The 26895-nt window shown below is 43.2% G+C and overlaps 1 protein-coding gene across 9 annotated transcripts; it reads left to right on the forward strand.

Annotated features, from left to right (window-relative positions):
* Positions 1 to 3843: 3843 nt before the first annotated feature.
* Bruce (BIR repeat containing ubiquitin-conjugating enzyme) lies at positions 3844 to 26116 on the forward strand. Of its 9 annotated transcripts, none has more exons than XM_065486073.1 (52): positions 3845 to 4287; positions 4479 to 4660; positions 4720 to 4860; positions 5339 to 5604; positions 7203 to 7557; positions 7629 to 7776; positions 7836 to 8611; positions 8772 to 9171; positions 9298 to 9371; positions 9533 to 9834; positions 10131 to 10342; positions 10398 to 10597; positions 10706 to 10938; positions 11074 to 11373; positions 11523 to 11917; positions 12060 to 12402; positions 12530 to 12751; positions 12855 to 13176; positions 13355 to 13558; positions 13706 to 13911; positions 13966 to 14189; positions 14257 to 14573; positions 14665 to 14913; positions 15048 to 15339; positions 15730 to 15904; positions 15956 to 16226; positions 16334 to 16473; positions 16527 to 16692; positions 16752 to 17225; positions 17322 to 17433; positions 17573 to 17988; positions 18089 to 18443; positions 18579 to 18876; positions 19069 to 19331; positions 19394 to 19536; positions 19600 to 19724; positions 19816 to 20159; positions 20220 to 20385; positions 20451 to 20584; positions 20730 to 20963; positions 21146 to 21511; positions 21637 to 21854; positions 22194 to 22517; positions 22673 to 23011; positions 23150 to 23327; positions 23412 to 23610; positions 23726 to 23861; positions 23913 to 24045; positions 24170 to 24630; positions 24887 to 25075; positions 25137 to 25271; positions 25364 to 26116. In XM_065486073.1, exons 1-52 carry the CDS (start codon positions 4110 to 4112, stop codon positions 25628 to 25630), a joined length of 13302 nt encoding a protein of 4433 aa, XP_065342145.1. In that variant the 5' UTR covers positions 3845 to 4109; the 3' UTR covers positions 25631 to 26116. The 9 variants fall into 9 exon arrangements, with proteins under 9 accessions (XP_065342139.1, XP_065342146.1, XP_065342140.1 ...); XM_065486075.1 differs by having other exon boundaries at positions 15962 to 16226; positions 18089 to 18407; XM_065486067.1 differs by having other exon boundaries at positions 3844 to 4287; positions 19816 to 20385.
* The last annotated feature ends 779 nt before the right edge of the window (positions 26117 to 26895 follow it).

A 26895-nucleotide genomic window follows, 5' to 3' on the forward strand; every position in this document is an offset into this window, starting at 1 on the left:
GGTGGGTTCACTTTATATTTATTTTTTCATGCTTAGTATTAAATTTCAGGCTCTTTTTTATCTGTTGCTGTTTTAAAGAAGGCAGTTGAGACAACTTCCATCCTATAATTAAATTAAAAGCGTGGCTTTTAAAAATTCAACAAATCTCAAGCTAAATTTGACATATTTGTTTAAATCTATCATAGATTTACCAAGACTGTAAAATCATTCCCCACCTAGTTTGGCTGAAACTCCGTGTCCCAATAACATCGAAAACGGGCCTCGGGCCTCAATTGGAGGAAGTCCAGTCCAGAAAAGGACCAGCTCTTGTTACTGCCTCCGCACAGGGGTCTTTTTTAATGAAATGTCATACATTCACCTTGTAAAATTAATTCACATGCTGGAAAGGTGCAAACTAGCGAGTAGCGAGTCGGGAAGCTTTCGCAAAACCCCCAAATCAGCCTGCACTCGACCCCCCAGACATCCCTCGCGTTCGCACGTTGCAAGTGCACTAATAACATGCGCTCATGCAATGCAAGGCAGCGGCTTGATTAAACCCTATATTATTTCATAGCAGCTCTTTTAAAACCATTTGTTATTTTACTCTCATTGTCTGTAGTGTAAAACATTAAATAGAGCTTCAGATGTACTACAGTCAAAACTAGTTGAGAAATAAATTGACGCTCTTTTTTGCAACATGGAAATACATTGTCCCCATTTTGTTTCAACATAATATATATATATATTATTTGTTTTAAGAAGAAACACTGCAATTCATTTCTAATTTTCCAGGGGCATGCGTAAACACAAAAGTAGTTTCAACAGAAACAAAAGTGGTTTCTGCGAAGAGAATAAATAAATGTGTAATTCATTATACGAACACCCAATCTGCGTTGGCATCAAGATATAAACGAGATTTGCATATTTGGTATGCTTGTAACTTCTTTCGCAGGAGGAGTGGCACGAAACGCGGATTTCCAGCAACCAGTGCTGTCTTTTATCTGCTTGAAATGCAGACTTCTACGAAATTGCCGTTTTTATCCAGTATAGAGCTTGAGAGGGCAATCTTCATCTCGCCTTTTCTTCTGTTTTGATTCCTTATCTGCGTCACTGCATTGCACTAGCTGCGTGCATATGCACGTAATATTCAATTCAGGCATCATCCCAACATGCAATAATTTCCATTAGGAAATTGCAGCACATGAGCGTGTGCGCGCGCTCACAGAAGCGCAATATATTCACCAAGTATTAGAATAATGGGCAGTGAGAAGTCGGACCTTTGTTATTTTTTAACAACTGCAGAATTTGCCATACGTGTGCATTCCAATGATTCTGCGAAAAAAGGCAAAATATGATTGAGATGCTTTAACTTTTCAAAAATTGTATTTGCTTCACTAATCAAAATTTGTTAGTCTTATTCAACACATAAAATAACTCTAATAATTAAATTCAACCAAATTAAAATAAATCCTGTTGGCATAGCCTTCACAAAAGCCTGGAAATTATATTATCAATTATATTATATTGAAAAATAATATAAATAAGAAAATGTTAGTGATTCAGACGGGTTATGCGTGTTCTATTTTAACAAACTTGTTAACTAAAATAAGAAAAAAATTATGCCGCCACATTCTAAACTCCTGATTCTTGCACAGATTGGAAACTGCTTGCTCATCGGAATGCATCACTCACTGCCCCTAATGAAATCAAGTTGCTTGATGCCAATGACACATTATTGCAGTTGCATGCTGACAGCCGCTGGCAAGCGGCCATCCCTGTGCGGACAGTCGAGCTGGGACCAGCTAGCGGTCTAGCGCGTCGTGGCCCATTTAAAAAAGCAATTAGCGCGCATTTGCAAACAGAGGAATAGCCGAATGCACTCTCTGCACGGGTGAAATGTGCATGCAATTACTGCAGCGAGAGCGGTTTATGAAAATTTGAATTAGTCCGCTTTTGCACTTCGGCTTTTAATGAGCGCGCGGCCGCTTAATTAGCTCGCGAATAATTGAAACCGGCCCGTCGGGGTTTAATTTGCTTGTATTTGCCCTGATGTACCGCAGCGTCAAAGCGGCAGCTCCTGTCGGAAAAAGCAACTTTTGACTTGACCCGCATTTCTTCTGCCTCCAAAACAACACAGCATGTATATAGGGCCCGCGTGTGTGGTTGTTGCTTTAATAACATTTTGTTGTCAAGCAGAATGCAACTTGTGTCGCGTATGTTCCATCCGAAATTTCACCTGGTATTCCATGGAAGTTTTACCGACTTTTGTAATTTTTACCTCATTAATTAATATTATATTAATAATGACATGCCGATGACTTAGACGTTTGACCCCAATTTTTTGCCACCCCTGCTATGATCAACCGAAATTGGAAGTGAACCCTCTTCTTAAAAGAGAAATCGTGTTTTTCTAACAATGGTTCCTGTGGTTTTCTTGATTTAATTTGTGTTTAAGTAACTTAATAACGCTCCTGACTGAAGCGTTAGACAGGTAGATCCTTGATACGTGCAGCCCAGCAATCAGATAAAATTAAATTGAGCAGTAAACCAGTGTAATAGAAAAAATGTTTCTTGAATAAAAAATTAAAAGAAAATTGGTTCAAGAACATCATTATTGAAAATCCCTTTACCGTAGCCGAGTTTTGAAAATGTCAATATATAAGGAAAATAACGGTTAATTGCATTCTCAAAATTGACCAAAAACGTTGCAACCGAAGAGTTTTCTTGTGAGAGAGATTCATTATTAATATTAATTTTCTATTTAATTCAATTTATAACTATTATTCAATGAAATTTTTGGAATTTTGTATGAAATAATTTTGATATTTGGGTTGTTCGATTCATTTAAGGTAATCGCATCATCGCATGCACCTAGGGGTGACAAACTTCCAAAGCTAAAACCCGGAGATTTTGGACTCGAAAACCCGGAGATCCCTATACTCCCCGTGTTAAATTTTAAGTCCCAAAATTTTTTAAAATTCGTTAATAACAAAGCTAGAACTGACAATTATTATTAAATGCAAAATTAATTTTAATTAGTGTGCCACTTTTGACTTTGTCGAATCGTTCGGCCCGATGGGTCGCATTGACAGTGACAAAAATGGGAAACAATAATGACGGCTCTGTATAAAATAAAGTTCAGGCCATTAGCACATGACACACGTCCCTCATCAATTTCTGACCGCCCTTTTTCGTGCCAGTGTCGCTGTGGCTCGCCGGGACGACCATTCGACAAAGTGGCCAACATATGTTGCATTATCTAGTGCTGATTATAAGTATTTCCCTACTCAAACCCAACTTTGTCTCAATCCCTGCTGTACGCTGAATGTATATACAAACAACTGAATGCTGTGACTGTAATACATAAACCCAACTGCTTATATAATGTAAATAATTTTAATTAATAATAAGTTAAATTACTCTTGTGACTCAGGTGGTACAAAAATATGTCTTGATAAATATAATTAATAAAATTCTAAAAATCAATGAAACTATGTTACTAATTTAAAAAACCCTAAATTACCAAAATTCTACGGAAATTAGCGGAAATTAGGAGATCATTTGATTTTCATTGGAAATTAATAATAACGCAATGATAGCGGTCAATATTTGTGGCCAATATTAATACAATGTTAAAAAGCGTCACATTTTCACATTGATACAATATTAAATACCAATATTAAAAGAATAATTATCATTGGGAAATAAAAATGGCCTAATATTGAAACAATGAAGATTTTTGGCAGGGAACCCGCAGATCTCCGGTCGAAACCCGGAGAGTGGCATATATCCCTACATGCACCTTTTGCGCCTTTACGGTACAAAATCAGCCTGCGCCCGAGGACAGCGCCGCTAACAGTCATGCGGCCATTAGGAAAACTAACGCGAAAATAAAAACATTCGCGAGACTTAACAGCAACGAACAGTGTTCGAATTCGCGTGGAATCGATCTCCGTTTGTGGTCAGCATCTGGACAGTTCTTCTGAGGAGATTAGGTGGTCGGCGGCGGACAGGGTTCGGGTCTTCAGGACGAGCGGCCGCGGCCGTCGCGATGGAAAATTCGGCGCGCGGATCGGTTTTCTTGGCATAGGTCACGTGACTAATTGGAAAATATAGCACTCTGGTGCAAAATGGCTGATGAGGAACAGTGGTCGATGTGCGAGGACGGCTGTCTGAACGTCAACACAGAGCCCAGGACCATCGTCTACCACCCAAACCTCAATGTCATCCTGATCGTGTCTAATTCGCCCGAGGTGTTAGTCATCGACGTCAATACGGGCGCCATCCTCCACAGGAGCTGCTACTCAGGTGAGAACATGCGTTTGCAGACAATTTCGGACACCATCCCTTCCCTCGCATTGCTTTACCGGTGTTCTCAAGGGTCGAGTGGTGTCGCTTGCACCCCATAAACCAGGAGACCTAGCCCAAATCGGCGATAGCGTGGTCCCGTAAAGGGGCGTGTCGGCTGCTGGTGACAACACACTGTTCATGATTCGCAGGTTCGACGACGAGCTGTCTTCAGGGCGCCTACCTCGCTGGACACGACAAGCTGCTGCTGACCGATGGCACGAATGTGGGGCTCAGGAGCGACTACAGCGGCGTTCTGCTGTTGGACAGCATCCTCCAACCGCCGGTCTTGCAATCGCAACAAAAGGCCCGAGTGGAACTACCACTCTCAGAGGTTATTTTTTTTTGTGATAACCTTCCACACGCCTCACGCACTCGATCACTCTTCCACAGGCGCTCGTTCTGCAGAAGGCCCTGACGCAGATGTCTGAAGTGCCAGGTGCAGATCAGTTCATCCATGAAGTTACTGAGCAGCTCTCAGCGCAGATTCACCAGTCACAAAATCATCAGTTACCTAGCAGTAAAGCAGCAAAAGTGAGACGCAAATTATTCCTAATCCCATTATTGACTATATTTGGCATGAAGTGGGCTGAAAATTTAAAAAATCCAACTTTTTATTCTTTTGAAAACTAGCTAATGAGCATTTTAATTTTTTTGGCGTTTCTGATAATGGCCATGTTAGCCCTTTTTAATCTAATTATTAATTGATTTAAAAATGGACTCTCCCATAGGAAAAAATATTATCACACGCTCTCATACCGTTCAGCAGCTTTTTCAGTTCAGTCAAACCCTATTAATCTATTTATAGTATTTTATTTAGTCCTTAAAATTACGTCAGCTTAATTCAGTTGCAGACATGATTCGCGAAAACGTATTGTTATGTAACTTTGACTAACTTCACTTCTATAATTATACCAAAATCTTTGTTGCATCAGTTAGTGTACTGTACATCACAAAAATTTATTTAATTTCCCCTTGACTCGAGCACGTCCTGACTTAATTCCTATTTCAGTGGAGGTTCATAACTTTGGAGATGCCAGCTGGTTCGCTTTGGCTTGTTTGCTCTGGCCTTGCTCAGGAATTGAAGCGGCAAGGCCGCCAAGTGCCTGCCATGACCGTGGCGTCAGCCCTTTGTGAAAGACTGAGCACCCTAGCGTACCAGGAAGCCACTTCGTTGCTGGGCACAAGCGAGGGCTCCTCAACGCCCTACAGGGCCCTCATGTTCAGCGAGGCAGCCCGCAGGGCCACTTTTTCAAAATGGCCTCACATGAATTACAAGTGAGTCTGTTGTTACATTTTTATTCCAATTTGCTGGGTCATTTTAATATTGACTACTGGAAAAACTGACCAAATCCCATATTATAGAAGAACTCGTTGTTCTTTTGTAAATTTCTCTCTAAATGGATGAGCATAACAATATAAAATGAGTAATTATTACAATGTTAGTTTTTGCATCAGTGTTGAAATCATTGTCTCTGTGTTTTTTACAATTGAATTACAAGCCTTAGGGATGGGGCTTGTTGGAAAAGTCTGGCAGTCGCCACGGTGTGGTATTTTTACCTTCGGCCGACTGAGTCTGCGGCAGTTTTGTTTTTAGTGCAAACGCCGTTTTAATGGCAATCACGCTCTGCGCGCACAATTGACCATGGTGATTGGTGATCCTGGCATGTTGGCGCGACACTGATTTCAAGCTTGATTTCTGTTAAAAGAGTTGCGGTGATAAGCCAGTGTGCTGCTGTTTTTCCTGAGTTGTAGAGAGGGCGTCAATTAATATGGGCTGCTGCTGGAACGTTTTTCCAGCAGCGCGAGTGATGAGGGAGCACGTTTGGCGCCACAACCGCTACAGTATACCCTTCCTTCTTGACGTTGTACCTCGTCTTCACAATACGTGGACGATGGGCAACGCCGAGTGGTCAAAAGGTCAGGGTAGGTCATGGCGGTCCCTCTGGCCCTAGTGTGATTCAATTGCGGGCGGGGGAAAAAGTTGCCCAGTAGGTCGGCGGCGCCAAGAGCTACGCGTTGGTAAAAAGCCAATTAAAAAAATCGCCACAATTTGGCAATTGGACAGAAAAACCTGAGCCGAACCTGAAAAAGGGTTTTTACCTTGATGTAAACTCTGAATTAAAAATCCGGGGACTTGGCCGCTCAGCTCTGGTCGAGACCCGTCTGATGCTTATTCACCATGGCTGTTCAAATTACTTATTTAAAATGTAGAGCCCATGGAGAATTAAACTTTAAATCCTAAATTTCGACTTTTCAACTGTTACAACTCTAAAAAATGCTACAAATTCGAAAAATAGTCTGATTTTCAAAAATCAAACGGCCAAGTAGAATTCGTCGATAGGCATCAAATAAGAACCCAGAGGCCACAAAAACAGTTACGACGCGTCCATAATTGCGTTATTCAACATTAAAAATCTCCTTTTCTATCGCACCTACAGCGCTTTGCCAATGCTCTAAATGGCTCTCGTAAAATTCTGCGTCGATTGGGCACCATCGCCACCCCACCCGCCCTACGCCGGCTTCCAGGGCCGCGCAGAAAGTAAAATAAATCGTTTTTTCCTTCCTTTTTTTCTATGGGCCTGATTGAAACACGTTTGTACGTCGCCATCTATTGATTACCGGGGTTTTGCGCTTTATCCCACTTTTTGGCGATAATTTTACACACAAAAATGGGGACTGGGCCCTGTGGGAATGCCTGACTATTTCAACTAGGCTTTTCGTCATCTGGGCCCCCGCCCCAACCCCCCACTCTTGCCCCTAAACTTGAAATAATGTCCACTGGGAGCGTATCGTGGTGTATGAATATTCATTTATTTTTTCTCCTAGTTAATATAAATTCCAACGTCCATTAAACAGCGCTTCTTTTCTTTCAGATGGGCTCTGCCAGAACAAATGGCACAGGCGGGATTTTACCACCAGCCAAACAAAATGGGTGATGATCGGGCGTTGTGCTTCACCTGCAACGTTTGCCTTGTGTGCTGGGAGCCAACTGACGAGCCATGGTCGGAGCACGAACGACACTCGCCGTCGTGTCCTTATGTTAAGGGCGAGCCCACGCAGAACGTTCCTCTCTCTGTTTCGTATGCAACTCAGCCCGCCGTCAAGGTCTCGACAAACTCCACCTGCTTGCCGGTCGAGCACGTTGGGCCGTCTTCGGCCAGAGACCTGGTCGCCACCAGTTCCAAACAGGGCCATGTAACTGTTTGGAATGTCTCTAGAAAATTAAAGGTATGTTGATAGATTAACTATCACTTAAGTGTTTTTTCAAAATATAATAATTAAACATATCCATTTCACAGGAGGAAACGAGCTTTAGTGTCAATTCTCGGCACGAGGTGGTCCAGGAAGTAGTTAGGCATGACATTGTCACTTCGACACCAAAATTAAAAGAGGCATGGACTGAGAAAAGTGAAACTTGTGATCAAGATAAGTTAGCTGAAATCGAAGGTGGGTTTAATTTGAAATGAAATTATCATACCTTCTAAACGACTTTCTGTAATTCGCAGTCATTTCCATGGAAACGGAAGTCACAGCCTTGTGCATAGCTGCTGTGAACAAATCAGGCAAAACCAGCTCCTGTCTTGTACTAGGAGCGACGATGCAGCTTAGTTCCCACCAGAGTGAAGCTTCCTCCTCCTCCATGGTTCAGGCGATGAACTTTGCGAATCAAGCTAGCAGCTCATACGAGGAGGACGCCGCCAGAGAGGAAAACAGCGCCTACCTGCTTGTCTACAACCTGCACTACTCGGAGCAGAAGCAACCTGACAACAACAAAAATAACAAAGACGCGAAAAAGAGCAAGAGCAGTCGGCAGGACTTGTACGCTGATTCGGCATTCATGAACAACATCCTGTTTGAGAGTTACTCTGGCTCAGTGATCGAGGACAGCAGTGCGGACGCGGACAGTATCGAAGACCCTGTGGAGCTTCACCCACAGCCCAACGCGGCCGTGCTTAAGTTTGGTGCAGAGCCTAATCTTCAACGTGCCATCGAGATGTCCGAGAAGACGCTGGAGCCTCTGCTGGTGCAGTGTTTGGAGCTGCCAGAGAAGCTGCGGCGCAACATGGTGGTGAGCGCGGTGCAGCCGACACGCGACGGCCACCACCTGCTGGTCACGCTGAGTGTTCCGCAGACCAAGGAGTCCACTGAGATTCCTGATGAAAGTCAGATCATCAACTCAATTGAAAATTCGATACACTCAATGCTTGATGACAAAAACGACAGCTGGGCTGCCATCATGGCCAAAGGCGCCGTCCTAGACTACAACAATGATGCAGTCAAGGTTATTATCATTAATATTGCTTATCAGTCTAATGCTTGGAATTAACATCACATTTGAATTGAATTTACTATTCTAAAATAGAGAGAGAAGCTAGTGGTTCAAATTTGAGGAATCACATTAAACAACATCCTGTAGTTAATGTATATTTTTATTTTTTTAGGTAAAAGACACGTTTGCCTTTATTCTGGGTGACTCTTACATAAAAGATGGCAAGAAACTGGAGAAGGAGCAGCAGTCGGAGGCAATGTACTCAAATGTTGAAGAACTGCCAAGCGGTGCAGTCTTGCTGTTCGCTCTCGAGCCGTCAGGAGACCGCTTTGTGGTTGAGCAGCCGCTACTGTGGAGGTTCCTCTCGTCAGGGCCAGAGCAGACGCTATTGCTGCCGTGTGGCGAGAAGGACAGTGACTCAGATCACAAAGGCAAGGAGCCCCAAGGTCTGGCAGCACTTGTGTGCCGTGATGGCGCGGTCAGAGTGCTTGATATCGCATCCCTGAGTACAGTGGCCACAGCCAAACCATCGCAGGCGAACGCAAAATTTGTCTCTGTCACATACTGCAACAGTAAGTGCTATTTCCACTAAAGAAAACTATTCTTAGTTGTTCAAAGCAAATAGTTTTTTATTATTATTTACTGTATTAGACATAAATAAAAATGATTAACACGTCTTGTTGTTTGTTTTTTTCCAGGCTTAGAGCAGTTATGTCTTTGCTCAGATGCTGGAAAGCTACATTTCTTCACGCTAGCTGTGCCTGGAGCAGAGGTATCTAAAATATTTTATCTCTTGAGCTTTTGAGAGAGTTGAAAACTGGTTTCAGCAAGATGAAAACCATTAATAACGTCTATTCTCAACATAGTTTTGCCTTGTTCTTATTCCCTCAAAATATTTCCTTTTACCTTAAACCGATCCAATTCTTTACTTAGCCTGTCGAGGAGGAATCCGACCAAATTCTGTACCTGAATTCTTCCAACACGGATGCGCCTGATCACGCCTCGGCAGGAACTTCTCAAGAGCTCTTAGCGTATCAGCCAGCTACCCTGAGCAACCTGCGAACGCTGCAACAACTGACCAAGTGCGTCAACCTAACGCCGTGCTTCACCGCCAATGCACCTGCCTGCTGGAGTGAAATGATGCAGGCTCAGAAGCAGCGTCGCCACCCGCAACACCTGCAGCAGGGAGGCGAGGAACTTCATCACACAAGGACATGGAGACTGCAGCATGAAAAGTAAAATAAGAATAACTTCAAGCTCTCTTTGTTTATGCCAAGTTTTGAAAATGAAAAGACGAATATTTTAAAATGGTTAAACAACATCTTAACTGGGGTAAAAGCATGTAAGCCGCTATTAAGTGATTAACCATCAGTTATGGTCTCATTTAAGGCTGCATGACAGAAATTTCCTTTCATGAGTTAGTTGACAGATACATTAAAAAATTAATTGTAAACGTTAGTATTATTTGTTCTTGTTTTGCAGCTTGTTGATCAATGTGATTATACCCTAATATGACTCTTATATTCTGCAGTTCTACTTGGGATGAACATGTGTTTGAGTTGACCCTGCCAAGAAGCTGTTGTGTTGGTCATGTTGACGTCAAATTCACGCTGCACGCTCTTCCTTCAATGGCAACAGAAATTCAGGTCACTCTTCTCAGGCTCAACTCGTCAGGAATTGGCAAGAAAGACAAAACTGCCGGTGGCAGAGCTGTGGATGACAGCATCAATTTTAAATTCTCTGGTATTTAAAACTCAGTTAGCAGCATGAATATGTGTTAAAACCGCTTTGATAACAGGGAATCCAGTCACTTCGGAAGAGTACTCCAGTGAACACAACACTGAGGTTCTGTGTGGTCCTGTGAACATGATGTCCTCCCTCGATCTGAGCGGTTTGAGCGGCATTGTCACCCTAACTAGCCCCGCTCTCCTGACAACCCGAAGCAGAACCCTCCTTGTTCATATCAAAGCCATATTTACTCCTAGTGATAAGTCAATGGTATGTTAAAAAACAGACCTCCTGAAATATTCTTTGTTGCTTTTTCACAGTTCAATGAACGTCTACTGAAACTCCAAACTTTTTTAATTTGCATAACCATTTTTGCAGAGTTCTAAAAAGGACGACAGAGCTGCTCTGAAGAGAAGTCGCGCTGACCAAAAGATACTAAAGGAGCAGCCAGTAAGTTCTGATCAAAAGGTGGATTTGAACTACATGCAACATAGACCAAGCAATAGTAGCAGTAGCTCGCAGAGCAAGAAAGAAATGAAGGGTTGTGACTATCTACACGAAATCTCCATCACAATTAGGCGATCCTGCAGAACATCAATACCAAATGAGAGGTAATTTTTTCATGATTAAGTAACTACTTAAAAGCAGCAATAATGTACAATTTAGAGTATCTCATTAACCATCCGTTAGACTACTTTTTATGGAATTAACTGAAACTTATTGATGTTTTGTATTCTTTTCCTCAGATTGCAGCGGAAAGCGATGGTGGAATCCCTGGCTTTCACAGAACAGCTGATAAACGCAGCATGTCTGCAGGGACCAGAAACCAATTCTATTGTCCAAAGTACTGCCTTAGACATACTCATATGGATATGCTCGGTCAAACTAGCGCGGTACCGCGGTCAGCAGATAGACCACCAGACAAGCCAGGTGGAACTAGTCCAGCTGATAGAGAAGAACATGGAACCGCTTGTACTCAACTGTCTGCTCCTCTCTAACAGAAGTCTGGCTCACAAATTCGCAAAACTTTGTGTGATATGCAGCGAGTAAGTAACAACTAGGACATACTATTTTTGCTTTTCATTGAAAGTGTATTTGTCATACGCTATTTAATAAAATAAATTTCAACAATTCTCTTCATTTCAAACACTCTAGACTGCTGCTAAATTGCAGTGATATTTCTTTATGTTTTCAGAGGTGTGAAAAACGCATTTGACTCGCCGTCAGTGAACTTTGATCTAACCCTTCTTAACGCCCTACTCAATGCTCTACCGATGGTTCCAAAGGCACTGTCAGCAGGCGCTCTCCATTGGTTCTTCATGCTTCTGAGCCGAAAAGCGTTGCTCAATCCTGCCCAGACTGGTCAGCGATGCATGACATTGCTTCAGCAGGTCGCCTTGGAGCTGGGCTCAAGGAGCAGTCCTGAGCACATGCTTCTCAGAACCAGATTTGGCCTCTACGGCCTGCCGCTAGAGCCTGAGATCTTTGACGCTGATCTTCCGCAGCAACAGTGCAAATCGTCTTCTATCCCACTCTCTTACGCCACCATTGTCTCTGGCGAATCCAACATGAATTCCTTCCAGCACGTTGGTAAGCCTATATGATTCGTTTGGGACGAAATTTGCATTTTACACAGTTATTAAATTCATCATTTAGATTTTAAATTCCATTCTAAATACTTCAAACATAAATTTTACGTTTTTTCATAACACATTCTAATTCATAATTCTAGCTCCAAGCAATGGCTTCTCTGAGTTGAAAAACATGTTCACTGGGTCGAGCGCGAGTACGAATTTGTCGTCTGAGAGCCAGATGCGCGGGCTGCTGGAGACTCAACCTCTGCACTTTACGTGTCACGCCGCCAGCGATGGAACAAAGCTTGAGGCACTGCCATCCACTGACGGTCTCTATGTCAACAGCGTGTGGGAATCTGAGGGCTTCTCTTTCTCTGATTCCCATTCTGCCGATGAGGAGAACAACGTCGGCAACCTGGCGATGCTGCCATGGCAGCAGCTGCTATCACCGCCCACTCAGCAGACGCTTGTGATCGAGCGAATGCACTCAGGCGCACGCAGGTACTGATTTCTAAATATCGTTAGCCTTAATAAAGGAAGAAAACGTTTTTTTGACAAATTCATCCATTACCTCAACAAAACTTTCTAATAGTTTTTGCTTCATTCTCACAATGGTTCAAATGTTTAGGTTCGTGGTTTTGGACTTTGGTGCCAACGTCGCCCTGACTGATCTCTTCATCCCCGCCTGTCCGGATCTGGTGTCCTTGTCCATTGACTACTGGGTCAGCGCCGAGGAGACAGATGGACAGCGTTTGGTGGTCGCCTCTGACATTGGCACCAAGTCGCTGATGCTAAGCGACCTGCAGCCACAGCCGTTGTGCCGCTTCCTCAAGGTGACAACTATTGGCAGGTCAGTCTTCTAATTGAATTTTCACATACCATTTTGCTACACTAATGGTGATAAAAAGTAATTTCAAAGTTTCTACTTATAAATAAAGTACATCCTTATCCAGGTATGGCATGAGTACAGCACGCTGCCGAATCCCTGTGGGACAATTTTACGGACACATGGTGTTAGTTCCTCTCGAGAACTGTGATGATTGTGGTGGCAAGAGCGAAGAGCAATTGCACCACCACTACCAGGCCATCCTGCAGGCCTTGATCGAGGACGCCCAATGCAGGCACAGTTTGGCGTCGGCCAAGCTCAAAGGACTGCTCGCGCCCTACCTGCAGGCTGAACAGTCCAGCATCTCTCATCTTTATAACTTTTTGCGTCCAACCGTTGCCAACTCAATGGAACACACAGACGAACAGAAAATTACTCACGCTTACCAGGTCAGTTTAATTTTTTTAAAGGCATGACTTCAAATTTCCTTTTTTCACATTGTTTTGGAAAACATTTGTTCCCTTGCTGATTTCTATTTGTCTTATGATTGCTGGAAAATATTCGTTCAATTTGCTATGAAATATTGATTATCTGTTTTGCTAATTACATTATTAATGTTTTGCGCAGGAGTGCATTGCTTTCCAAAGACAGCTAAGCATTGTTCGTCACGTGTTGGGCAGACTTTGCTCAGCCGCCTCTTTGGAGCCGAAATACTTGGATAGCAAATCACAACAGGTTCTCAGTGCAGCATGCACGGACAAACTGAGGATCATGGCGGACTGCCTTTTAGACACGTTGCTTGGAATTGCCCACGAGTCTGGATCAAACCGGGTAATATCACGTTTAAATTTAAATTATTTTCATTATTAATGCCTCCGATCTCTTATGTTGGAATAAATAACTGTTACATTAACAAAATTAACGAATTTGACCTCTTAATTTTTTCACCTGTGATTAATTTCCAACCATTTATTTTAGAGCTTGGCGCTGCAATTGAATCACAAGTCTTGTTTGGATCTGTTTCAACCACTTTGCGTTGGAACTGAGTCGCACACCCAGCTAGCAGCCTGCTCTCTGCTTGTGAGGGGCTGTGGCCTGCAGACCTGGTGGGGTGACTTTTTAGCAGACAATCTTGTCCAGCTCTTTGGATCAGGCCCGCTTGTTTCCATTTTTCCACTTGACAGGTTTGCAATAATTCAAATTTTTAAGTTCTATTGTTAAATATAATTTCTTTGAAGGGTTTTCATGCTTCTCACATATTTGGGGAGAAAGTCCCTTCTGAGTTCGGCCAAGAGCACAGTTTTAGAGAGCGTTTTGCTTGCTTTGGGAAAATTGCTCAAGCCTATTCACGAGAAAAAAGGCTACAAGAAAGCGCAACTTGACCTCTCCCTCATTGGATGGCTTCTACTTTATCTGTCATCATGTCTGGATGTGTGCCTGCCAGAAGACAAAGCAGACCAAGGTATAGCAGCAGAGATTTTGTATTATGGATCCTTACGATGTCTTATTGCATTCTTTAATCCTCTCAGGCGCGAGCAATGCAGGCAGTTTGGGATCCATGAACCGATGGACCTTCATTCAAGGCTATGAGGCCATGCAGAAACATCTGGCCAGCTGGAACAAGTCTTCTTCGAGCAGATGCTACAGCAGGAAGCTGCACAAGCGTCTGATGCATCACTCTCAGCAACTGAAGGAGCTAGAAGCGGCCAAGAAAGCTTACCAATCTTCAACGCAGGCGTTGTCCGCTCTCTCCACGCAAGCTGCCACCCTTTCGAGCAAACTAGAAGCTGCCCTTAAAGCTCAAGAACAATATTTGAAAAAGACTGTTCAACAACACACCTTGAAGGTATGGGCAAACGATATTTTCTGATCTTATTTTCTCAAAAAGATTAGGAAATCTGTTAAGTGGCAAAATTTGTTGCTAATTAATGGAAAAGCATCATCCAAAATTTCAGAGGTGGAAAGAAATGTCTCAGGCGTGGAGGTCAGACAGAGGCACTTCTGAAGGAAGCAGCAGCCTCTCTGGAGCTGGTTGCTCCAGGATTTCAGAAGACCCAACTGAGTCCTATCCGTGCATAGGTCTACTGCCCCAAACGCTCAGCCTTCCAGTTGCCAGAGGCCTCGTCCTTCTTATCTTGAACATGGACTTTACCTGCAACTCGGACCTCTTCCTTCTTGCCTGCAAGGTAACTTGCTCTTTAAATAATTTTTGTTTATGATAGATTGATGGTTAAATTCTGCTACCGCTAACACCAAGTTCTATGAATCTGATTTGATGATGTAAACCATTAAAAAACGGTGTTTCTTACTGTCCAATCAGGTTTTGTCGGGGATCATCAGTTGTGCACGACCCCCAATCACTCTGAACATGTTGATGAGCGAGGCGCAACTGCTGCAGTTTGTGCAGCTGGCTGTGCGATGGGAAGGGGGCTCTCACTCGTTGTGGGGCGGCCCCTGGGTGTCCCACGCCATTTCTTGCCTTTTGCAAGACCTTTTGGAGGCCAGGCCTTCGGGATTAGAACTGAAGAGTAGGGATGCCAGCCCCAGCGATGACAGCCTAGAAGCACCTCAGAGCGAGTCCACCCTGGATGGAGAGAGTCAGGATGACAGTAGTGAGCATAACCGAAATTTTTAAAATGTGTCTTTATTCTCAAGGGATTAACTTTTTAATGTTTTTTATTATAATAATATTATTTAAATTTTTACTGGTTCGCCTCTTTCGAGTTGGGCGACCCCTGATAGCGAACCATTTACGAAAACTCTGTGTTCTATTAACGTCGCGATTGAAAGACGGATTGGCATACGGGCCTCATTGGAGGAAACCCAGTTCAGAAAAAGACCAGCTTGTGCTCAACAATGCAAGCCAATGGCTTCTTTAAACCTATAATTTTAATTTAATTAAATAACCTCTGAACAAAATTAAAATACTACTATGAAAAGGAAAAAATTAAGTCCTGTGTAAATGTTATTGAAAGATTTTATTTTTGTTTTTGCTTTTCCAGCCAACGCGTCAAGTGCAGAACCAACAAAACCTTTAGACAGCATCAAATTGCCCTCTTTGCTAGAGTCAGAAGATAGTGAACTGGACGAAACCCTTGAGGACATTTGGATCCGCGGCAAGTACTTGCTGGGCCGCAAGGGCAGCACACAACGCCCCGTCACCAGCATGTCGTCAACGTAAGCCTCCTTAAAAATCTCAAGAGTAGAATTTTTAATTTTAATAAATAGCGTCAGCACTGCAATGGACGCGCGGCTAGAGTTTGGATTTGAGTGGAACTCAGAGGTCATACTGCGCCGATTGTCGACGCAGAGCTCGCAGAATTTGTCAGCCAGCATTATGTCCTCGCTGCAGCAGACCAAACAAGTGCAGAGCTCTAGTAGCTGGGACGCCAATCTCGCTCAAATGAGCCTTGAAACTGCAACCGTGACCACAAACTGCAGTGGCGAAGCCATGCTCTCCAAATGTTTTGACACCATCTTCCGCAACTTACACACTCAGGTGGGTTCTAGAAATATGAAACATTCTTTCCTTTAATTAATTTAAATACATGTTCACCGGCCTATTATCATGAATTGTTATTTACTTACAACGGATTAAACCAACAGCCTCACGCCATAAGTTTGGAGCAAACGCTGCAGCTGTGGAACACTCTGGCACAGCAGAGTCCCACTTTTGACTCAACCTCCATTCCTATTCTACAGTTGCAATTTGGTGCCATATCTGGCCTAATGACTGCTCTCGTGTGGTAAGTTTTTTTACTTGGCGTGTTATGCATTTAAACTGATACACTTTTATTAGGAGTCCAAACGTCTCCCTTTGTACCTGGGCACTGGCCTTCCAATGCCTTACCCTTGCTTCTAACCAGCCAAAGACTGATGACTGGAAAGTCAGTAACATTATAGAGAACCCAAATTTTTCGAGGATGCTCAAAAAGTTCCTATCTGGCAATGGAACATCGTGCCACGTAAGTTAACCTTTCCCTGACAATGAGCCATCCTTATAAATATCTCATTTTAATTAAAGGCTGGATCCATGGTGTGCCAAAACTTCAACCAACTGTTAGTTCGGTTGCTTACGCTGTCTGAGGTGGAGGAGCTATCCAGTTGCTCCAAGATGAAAGAGGAAATGTTGAAACTATTGTTGGAGCTAGTGCTGCCAAGCGGCGCGATCGAACTAAAACAGGGTCCATTGGATGCACAGTGTACGCTGCTAGAGTTTCTGCTCAAGCCCAACTACGAAAACATCAGCCTAAGCATTCTCAAGAGTTTAAATGAGGCTGTTAGCCAACTCGTTTACTGCACCTTCTTGCAAACTCAAAACGTAGAGTGCCGCAAGTCATCGCACGACTCATCAAACACAACAGCCTCAGCCCGCTGCTTTGGCAGTTTGTTCTCATCTGTCCTTGGCACAGAACCACCGGTCAACAAACGTGCAAATAAAAACGCCCTTGAGTGCAATTTGCTCGCACTCACTACAAAACTCATCTTGTCAACCACGGTAATTTTTTTCATTGGACTCATTTGACCCAACACTTAATCATGGTTGTCCTAACAGAAAAAATATAATACTGATGCTGTGATAAATTTTTCACAGGGTTTCAAGCCAGATAGCGTGCACAGAGATGGCCTAAGCAGCAAAACTGACGAGGAAAAACAAAGCTCAAAGATTGATAATCCAGCTAAAGCGACCAGCCATGTAGATTCAAGTAAGGATTTACTTTTTACAAATCGGTACAAATCGGGGTATTGCAGCTTCATTTTGTTGTTAATAGATAATTAATAACTCCTCTTATAAACTAAATGATCTATCCACACATGTGCTACAAGAATTCAATGTGTTAACAGTTTTGGTAGACGAGGGAAGCATCATGCGTTTGATGACTGCATTGGCGCACTGCAACATAAACTCAATGGCAGTTTCGTTTGCGCCGAACGTGGACCTCTCACTGCTCGCATTGCCAGACTCACTTGTCAGCCTGGGCAACGATCCAAATGGCGACTCTGTAGGTGACGCTGTGCTCAACCTGCTCATCACCCTAGCGAAAAACACGTCTCGGCCTGAGCTGATCCTGAAGCCGCTGCTTAACCACATCAGTAGCGCGCCCGGTAGATCTGTGCTTCAGCTATCAGAGGCATTGCTCTGGTTCATCCTGAAACTCATCTCTGTGGAGAAGTGTCTCTCGCTGTTCATCAGCATGGGTGGCGTCTCCATTGTATGCCAGAACCTGGTGCGCAGCTGCTCAACTGTCATCAACACCATGGTAAGTGCTACACAATTCTTCATTTCCTTAAATTCAAGTTTCATAAAATTATAATTGAAACTCTTAACCCTCAATTAATTTATTTCTATCTATTCTGCAGCCAAGTCTTGTGTCGATGGTGATGCAGCACTTATACCGCAACACTCCGATGGCACCCAGCAAGAAGGGTGTAGCACAGCTTGAGTCAGTCAACGGAATGCTCAACTTTGCCCCACTTGGCGTCATATCGTCAAGCAACCTGACTACTCAGCCTGCTGACAGTCTGCTCCAGGCGTCACCGCCGCATCGCAGGGCGAGAACACCCGCCTGGTCCTACCATTTCTATCCTGATGAGCACTGGGTTGACCTGACAATCAACTTGCCATGCTCTGTGCTGCTCAAGGAGATCCAAATGCTGCCCCATCTTACTGCCTTAGCCAGTACGATTTACAAAAAAGATAATTCCGCAGTCATTGGTGAATTATTATTATTTTTTTTTCTTACTTTCTGATATTTTGTTCAAATTTATTTGATCGGGTGTTGGGAAAACATATTAATTTGTGCTTAGTGTTCTGATTGGGTCAAAATTTAAATGTTTTGTTTCATTTCAGCTTGTCCATCAGCAGTGGCAATTGAGATTGCCCGCGAGCCTGGTTCCGCCTTTTTCCCAGTTTGTTCGCCAATCAACACAAGCTGTCTGACCTTTGTTAGCCTGCGGCTGCCTGTACCTGAGGTTGCTGGCTCTGTGCTCATCCGCCTCTACAAACCGAAAGACTCGTCCAACATTGGGCTGTCTCAAATCCGATTGCTTGGATCGACATCTTTTGGAGACAATTTTACGATCACAAAAGGCAATGTCATGTCGACCAGCGCTGATCAAAAGGAAGAGGAAGTTCTAACTAAGACAAGGTACGTAAACATATATTGCGTTAGTGTTTAGAACATATATTCTTAACATATTCTCTCTTCCCACTTAAAGTTTTTGTCTCTATTATTGAAATACAAATAAAATTATGATCTAATCATCTAGATTAAAAATTCCCAAATCGCCACCTTAATTAAATCCTGTTAAGGCATTTAATAACCTTTTGTGACTTTCAGCTTTGGCTGGCTGCGTCTGCTGTACTTCACGATGTCAATTTCGCCGCCAGGCTCACCCATGTTGAAACAGGTGGTGGCAGCGGCTGCCAAGAGCGAGGAGGAATTGTTGGACGCATGCTGCGCCCTCCTTTTTGTACCACCACCGGCATCTCTGTCACCCAATTTGGAAAGGGTGCTGCTGTACCTTGGCCTTCACAGTTCCGAACTAGGCCTTAAGGAGATCAACCTGCTACTGCACCATACCAGAGCCAGTGAAATGCAAGGTAACAAAACATATGGAAATGCTCAAAACTATTTACTAAATCAAATAATTAATTTCCTGAAGGCTTTTTGACGGAAGGAGAATCTTCGCACCAGTCTGTGGTGGAACTTCTTGCTCACCTGTGTCTCACTCAAGATAGCAGCACGCATCTAAGGGTGGCTGCTCTCTTGTCCTGGCTCCAGGAAGTGGCAGAAAGTAATGTTAAGGTAGGATAAATTTATTTTGTCTTGTTCTTGACTTAGTTATATTTGATCACATTAACTATTCAGCAGACGAATAATGAGAGCTACCCCTCTGGCATATACATTCACGCTGTGGCCGCGATATTGTGGGCAAGCAATGAGAAGGAGGTTGCTTATGACCTACCTGCTCTTATCACAGACAAAATGTCAAGGTAGGTGATAAATCCCTCTTAGACTCGCTGTAAATTGTGTCTCAATATTTGTAACTTCAAGTACGACTTCAACGTTTTTTTTACATTTCAGCATTCTCTATGAGTGGTCTAGCAGACTGCCTGAAAATGGCGCTTTGAAACGAGCAGTAGATTGCGTTTTGTGCTCATTCTGCTACATCAAGCCGCGGATATTCACAAATATTCTGGAGAAAATCGGTATTGAATTGCTTGAAGAGCGAGGAGTGACCAAAGAAGTCCTACTTACCGAGAGCCAACTGCTTACGATCGCTATGGCATGTCAATCTCCTGTGGCCGTAGACATGTTCCTTGAATCCAAACTGCCCCTCTTCCTTACCAAATGCATTCTTGATTGGTGTGGTGGAAACCAGGTGAACAAAAGTCTCAACAAACAACAGAAAATCTTCTGCAGTCACGGTGAGTTGCTGGGGATATATACTATTTGGACAACTAATTTTCAATTTTTAATTATTGTAGGCGTCTTGTCGACGGAAGGAGTTGCTGTGGTACTTAAATTCTTTGCTGATATCTGCTGTGAAGGCAAAATCAGAGACTGGCTTGGATCACCAAGTGGCTCTGAATTCTGGCTACCTCTATTGCTGAAACTCTGCAATGAAAGACAACCAGAAGGCAGCAAACTTTCGTATGAATGAATCACTTAAATCTGTAGTATTTGTTTTTAATTTAATTGTTATTTTTCTTACCCAGTGAGGCATACGCCAATGTTCTGTCAGCAACGGTCTTGTTCCTCTCACAGTGCACTACATTCCATCAAGAAAACCAACACCTCCTCTGTTCAGTCCTCTGCGAAGTGATTCGACGCCAACAAAGCTCCAGTCAAAGTAAATCAATCGCTCCATTCACCAACTTACTTAAACACAATAACTGTTTTTCATATTTGAAAAAAAAATATATCAAAATTCTGGACCTGACATTTTGGAATTAAAGACAATTAAGGTGTAAGCTGTAATTTAAAATAAATTTCAGATCTGAAATTTCTGCACGGACTCTCTGGTTTCACTCGGAGACTAATTCTGCAGCTATTGCTTGAAAGTGAGAAGATCCTAGTCTCTATCAAGGCTGATTGCACGCTGAATCAGTGCCCTGTAAATGCCACGCGGCAAGCTGCCAGGCACCCTCGCCACGGCACTGGACACCAGAACCAACTGCTACTACTGAGATCGCAGTCCACTTGCACTGACATTTTGAAACTAATGACAAGTGAGTATATATGCAAATTTAATTCAATATTTGATAACAAAAGAAAGCCAATCAACATTTTATTAATATATATATATATATATATATATATATATATATATATATATATATATATATATATATATATATATATATATATATATATATATATAAAATGCAGTCCTAAATAAATAAATGCTTAGTTCCAGCGTCAGTGGTACCATCAGGAGACAGCAAACCAGATGCTAGCCAAGAACTGAAGGTAAACTATTGCGACCCAAACATGGTCTACCCTGACCAGATGTCGATGGCGGCTGGGGTGACTGCTCAAGACAAACGGGCTAAAGACGCGCGCAATGCCAGCTCAGCTGCCGCTTCAAGCCAAGGCAGCGTGTTGGCTGGCTCTGCCGTGTTGGCCGCCAATTGCTACTGCCTGCATCACAAAGCCTGGCCGAACCAAGTGTTACCCGCACACCTCACCATGTCGGAGCTGCTGGCCGCCCTCAAACACAGTGGTCACTCGCTCAGCACGCCTGGCATCGCCCTCACCTTGAATTACCTTAACTCTGGTTGGTACTTTGTCATGTGTTTGAACATTGATATATTTTGCACAATAAACGATTTATCCTGGCAATGAATCACATTATTGATAAATTTATAGATTTTCACATTGTGTTAATAATCAATCGTGCAGATGCTGACAAACTGGATTTCACAAGCCTACCAAAAGCGATCTCGACGCCATTGCAAGTTTTCGCGCAAATGGGAGGGTTGGCCCTGCTGGCCAAGCACCTTCCGCTTGTCTACCCGCAAGCCTTGAAGATACAGCCTCCAGAGATGTCGAAAAACCCGTCTCCAGATCCGGTAGACGCTGACTGGGTCAAAGTGGAGGTGTCTGAAGACTTCTTAGATGTGAGTTACCCTTTTACGTTGATAAATTTTTATATTCAACTTCTTCGTGTAGTTATTCTAAAAAAAAACAATCACATCACATCACATGCCTGCAAGACTCTTAGGGCTAAAATACCAAACACAATACCAGCGTTCAAGCATTACTGTTTCATTTGTTGCACCAGTGATTCGTGAACATATAATTTGCATGCCCTGAAACACATAAATATATATTTTTTGTTGGAAAAGTTTCTTCTATCTTGACTCTCCTAGATCTTCTAGTAGTTAATCTTGAGATCATTTTAGTTTGACTTTTTTTCGTAGAAAGCCAGTGTTTAGAAATGAATTATTCATTTTAAGGTCCAAAAAACGATTTTTTTGCCACCAAGTGGCGTAATGGGAATGATTCACAAATATCAGGATTTGGAGGAGCCGCTACCTATCAGCACGGCGGCGCCCAAGACTGGCAACGTGCACCCTCTGGTGACCCCATCCGTGCCGCCCCACTCGCTGGTCGCGTTTGGTCTATTCCTGCGCCTCCCAGGGTATGCTGAGGTGCTGCTCAGGGACAGGAAGAAGGCGCAGTGTCTGCTGCGGCTCGTTCTTGGCGTTTCTGACGATGGTGAAGGCGGTGAAATTTTCAACTCCTCTGTGGCTCCTGCCCTCCCCACGCTGCCCTTCCAGGTGAGATTCGTTTTCATGAATCAAATAATCTGTTATTGAACAAATTAACGACAAAATTAGCTATGAAAAAATAATTTTTAACATGGCATCCACCAGATCTGAAACGAAATCTCAATTTCTTTTATCTAAAATTGATTTTTAAACCATTTGTTCAGGTCTTACGAGAGCTTTTTGATTCAACACCACTCAACTCTGACGACGGCCTGCTGCTGAGGGTAGCAACCCTGGAACATGGCGCAATCCATTTATTGCTCAATTGCCTGGCACACTTCACGCACCACACTGGCGCCAAGAGCCCTGTTCAGGCTGACTGCAGCAAGAATGGCTCACCCCCGGACCGACGCGCCTTGAAAAAAGCGCCAGACGATAAATCGCACCTCTACTGGGCCAAAGGCACCGGATTTGGCACTGGCAGCACCCAGCAGTCGTGGAACGTGGAGCAGGCGCTCCAGCGGCAGAAGGGCGAGGAAGAGTACGTCACGGTCCTTCTGCAGGTCAGATATTACTTTTTCAACCAAATTAAATATCCTCCAGCGTGTATGTTAGGTTTTTTAGAGCCTTAATAGCAATGTTGAATTTCCAATATGTTTCGAATCTACTTGAGAGAGTTAAAATGTTTAATTTTTCCGCAGGTGTTGGCCAGCTTTATCAATCCTTTAGGGGCAGTACCAGCTCATTTCTACTCAGAGGATGAGAGCGATAGTGAGACCGAAAGCAAGGAGCGCTCTCCACTACCCGCGTCAGTGCCTGACCTTCTTTGCCAGTCTTGCTTGCTACCCGCTATCTCGTCCTACCTTAGGAACGATTCAGGTAATAATTGAATCTTGTAAATTCTTGCATCAAACAGATATTTAAAAAGTCTTTATCAATTAAATACCAATATTATTGCTTCAGTTTTGGATATGGCCCGTCACATTCCATTGTACACCGCCGTGCTACAACTTTTGAGGGCTATGGCGTTCAGCTCGCAGTTGGCAAGTCTACTCTTGCCCTGCCAGTCCTCTAACGGCAGACTTGAAGACCTCTCAGTTGTGTGTCTTCTCACTAAAATGAAATCTTGTGTTGACACATATGCCTCAAGACTCAAGGGAGCGTAAGTTTGCTTTCACTTCTTCTTTTAGATCAAGTCACAACAAGTGATGTGAAATCTAATTGGATATATATATTTATGCTGGGTCGATTTATTAAGCCACACATTTTTGTTGCAGTAAACCAAAGAAAGCTAGGGTAAGGAAGCAGTCCTTTGCCAACTTAAAGCAATCTGAGGACGAAACAGACCAGCAAGATGAAGAGGGCCTCGCCCAGCTGATACCAGACATTCAAGAGACTGCTAGCTTAGTTCAGGTACAATTGCACTCAAATTCTTGTTAACTGAACTCAATTTCCGCTTCACAGATGGCGACTGACAGACTTGTCATGGATGATGATTTCGGCAGTGGTAGTCAAACTGACCTTGGAAGTATTGAAAAACCCCTACAAGTTTCATTAGAGGAGAAATATATTGAAATCATGAGGAGACTTCGATTTGGTAGGTTGAAACTTAAAATAATGCATGCTACTTGCATATTTTGGCCAAAGCCACAATAAAATGCTTATCTGTTAGTCCTCTTCTAACTTCCAAGCCTTCATGGTTATTTTTCTTTTTTTAACAGATTCTTTTGAAATGATCACTGAAAATGAAGAAGGCAATGGCTTTCGGTTTGTGGTATCGTACCACTTTGAGCCGAACATGAGGGCCGCGGGTGACAGATCGCTGCCATCAAGAGTGAAGCGGCTTGCACAAGAAACGGTGACATTGTCAACGTCACTTCCGCTATCATACAGTAGCTCCGTGTTTGTGCGCTGCGACACGGACCGCATGGACATCATGAAAGTACTGATTACTGGGCCTGCTGAGACGCCATACGCCAACGGCTGCTTTGAGTTTGACGTCTTCTTCCCGCCCGACTATCCCTCCTCGCCAATGCTCATCAACCTGCAGACCACCGGCCACCAGACTGTCCGATTCAACCCCAACCTCTACAACGATGGTAAGGTTTGCCTCAGCGTGCTCAACACGTGGCATGGCAGACCTGAGGAAAAGTGGAATGCGCACACTTCAAGCTTCCTGCAGGCAAGTGACGTTTTTGTTCTCATTAATGTAGTGGGGATAGAGAAAAATGCTCTTTTTTGCTCAAAACTCTACATAATATTAAAGAGCATTGTTTTGTTTGAGTTAAATTAATCGCCTATTAGGCAAAGAAGAACCTTGTTATGGATATTTTAAAAAGAAAATATGGATGATTTTGAGCAAAATGCGCATAAATTTATTTAATTATGCTTGTTATTCCCTTAACATCCTGATTTCTTATGCTTCTTTTGAATTTCAGGTTCTTGTATCGATCCAGTCGCTGATTCTTGTACCAGAACCGTACTTCAATGAGCCAGGCTATGAAAGGTCCCGTGGCACGCCCTCAGGTACCCACAGCTCCAGGGAATACAACTCAAACATCTACCAGGCGACCGTGCGATGGGCCATGCTTGAGCAACTCAGGCAACCGAGCCCTTGCTTCAAGGAGGTGAGACTCTCAATTCTTGGCTTGTTGAAACTCGTGTGCTAAATTTGATCTTTTGATGCAGGTCATCCACAATCACTTCTGGTTCAAAAGACACGAAATCGAGGCGCAGATTGAAGGTTGGATTAAGGAGCTAGACAGCCAGAGCAGTGACAGGAGGACAGGCCGCACTATCTCTGTTAACTCTATTTCTCTAAAGGTACGCATCTTCTATTATACTTTATTGTAAACCGAGGTTATTTGCTTGTAACTATCGCACTAAATTAATTTCAAATTTATTGTCATTTGCAGCGACACTACCGTCAGCTGAAGGACGAGCTCGCCAACCTTAAAGTACCCGCCGGGCTTGAGGAGCTGGCCCTGGCGATGGAACAGCAACACCAGCAGCAGCTGCTGCAGGCCAGCCCCTCCACCTCGCGGGAGGGTGGTGAGTGCGCCGCGTTTGGGGATCCAATCACGCCTTTGACGCCCACTCCATCCAACCCGCCGACACCGACGGGAGAGCACTCATTGATGCCCAACTCAGTTTACGACCCTGAGCTGGTGCAACACGTCTGAGAGGTCCGGTGGCAGGACCAGGGTGGCCCGCCGGCTCGGTCGGCGGCTGGTCACCACACGCCAAAAGTGACGCAAACAATGTGCATTTCCCCCGCCCCCCATACGTTGATAATCGAGTCAAGAGCCTGCAAACCGAAGACGCAGGTCGCCCGTTCACTTTTTCTTTTTACCCTCGTGGTTTTTTTAATTCGTCATTACCGACATCTAAGTGCATATTTCCAAGTGCCAAGGCTCTTGACAGACTGAAATGTCTTATTTTAATGAACAGTTTTTCATTGCGAACCGTTAATTGTGCCCTTTGATTTCCCTAAACCCAAAAAAGTATTTGAACATGGTTGTTGACGATTGATGCAAGTAAACTTGGCTGCAGTGATATGCCAACTGAAGAAAATGTGGAATTTGCAGACCGCAAAGCGAAATTTTGTTGCGTTGTATATAGAAGATCTTGCATTGTGAGGATAAAATACTTTTGTTTAACAAACCTTACACCTCCAACTGTGTTATTTCAAATTCTATATCCCCTTAAGAAGGATGAATAAGCATAACCTCTAATGAGAGCATAGGAGATTTAATAGATTTAACCCTAAAAATTTAAGGAAGATTTCTATTTTTTCTATTTTTGTGTGTCTTTCCTGGTCTGTTACGTGAGTATGAATTTACCAAGTAATACATGATGTCATACATCTTTTGTGCGTAAAATACGAACGTTGATGAAGCTATGAATACCTGAAAACGTTTCTAGTTCAAGTGGTGAGAGGACTAATTTCAAGTCATAAAAAGAATGGAAATTTAAAAATGAATGCAACCTGCACTGCATACCTTTCAGGCGGCGCAGCATTTCATTTCAATAAAGGCGCACTGAGGTATTTCGAAAATGATATTTTTTCGGTTAGTTATAATGCTGCCAAGTATATCTGATTCATTCTTGAATCAAAATTAATTCGCGTTCGCACTTTTAAATTTACCAAACGTAGTGATTCTAGCAGTCATTTTAATTATATAGTAATTACAGTTACCTGCGAAGTGGGCGTAGTTTTCCTTACTAATAGAAGGAAATTTTATTGCAAATGTAGTGGTTGGAAGAAGTGCGACCTGACTGCACTATACAAAAGTGAATGCGCACATTTGATGGTTCTTCTGCCATATTGCGTGAAGAGAAAAAGCTCGCTCCGCACATCAAAAGCTCTAGTTTACTCACTTAAACCTCAAATTACTCTTGATCTTAAATATGTCTGATCATTGTTATGATCAGAATAATCGTATTG

Source organism: Cloeon dipterum, chromosome 3, assembly GCF_949628265.1.
Source record: "Cloeon dipterum chromosome 3, ieCloDipt1.1, whole genome shotgun sequence".
Classification (NCBI taxonomy): Eukaryota; Metazoa; Arthropoda; class Insecta; order Ephemeroptera; family Baetidae; genus Cloeon; species Cloeon dipterum.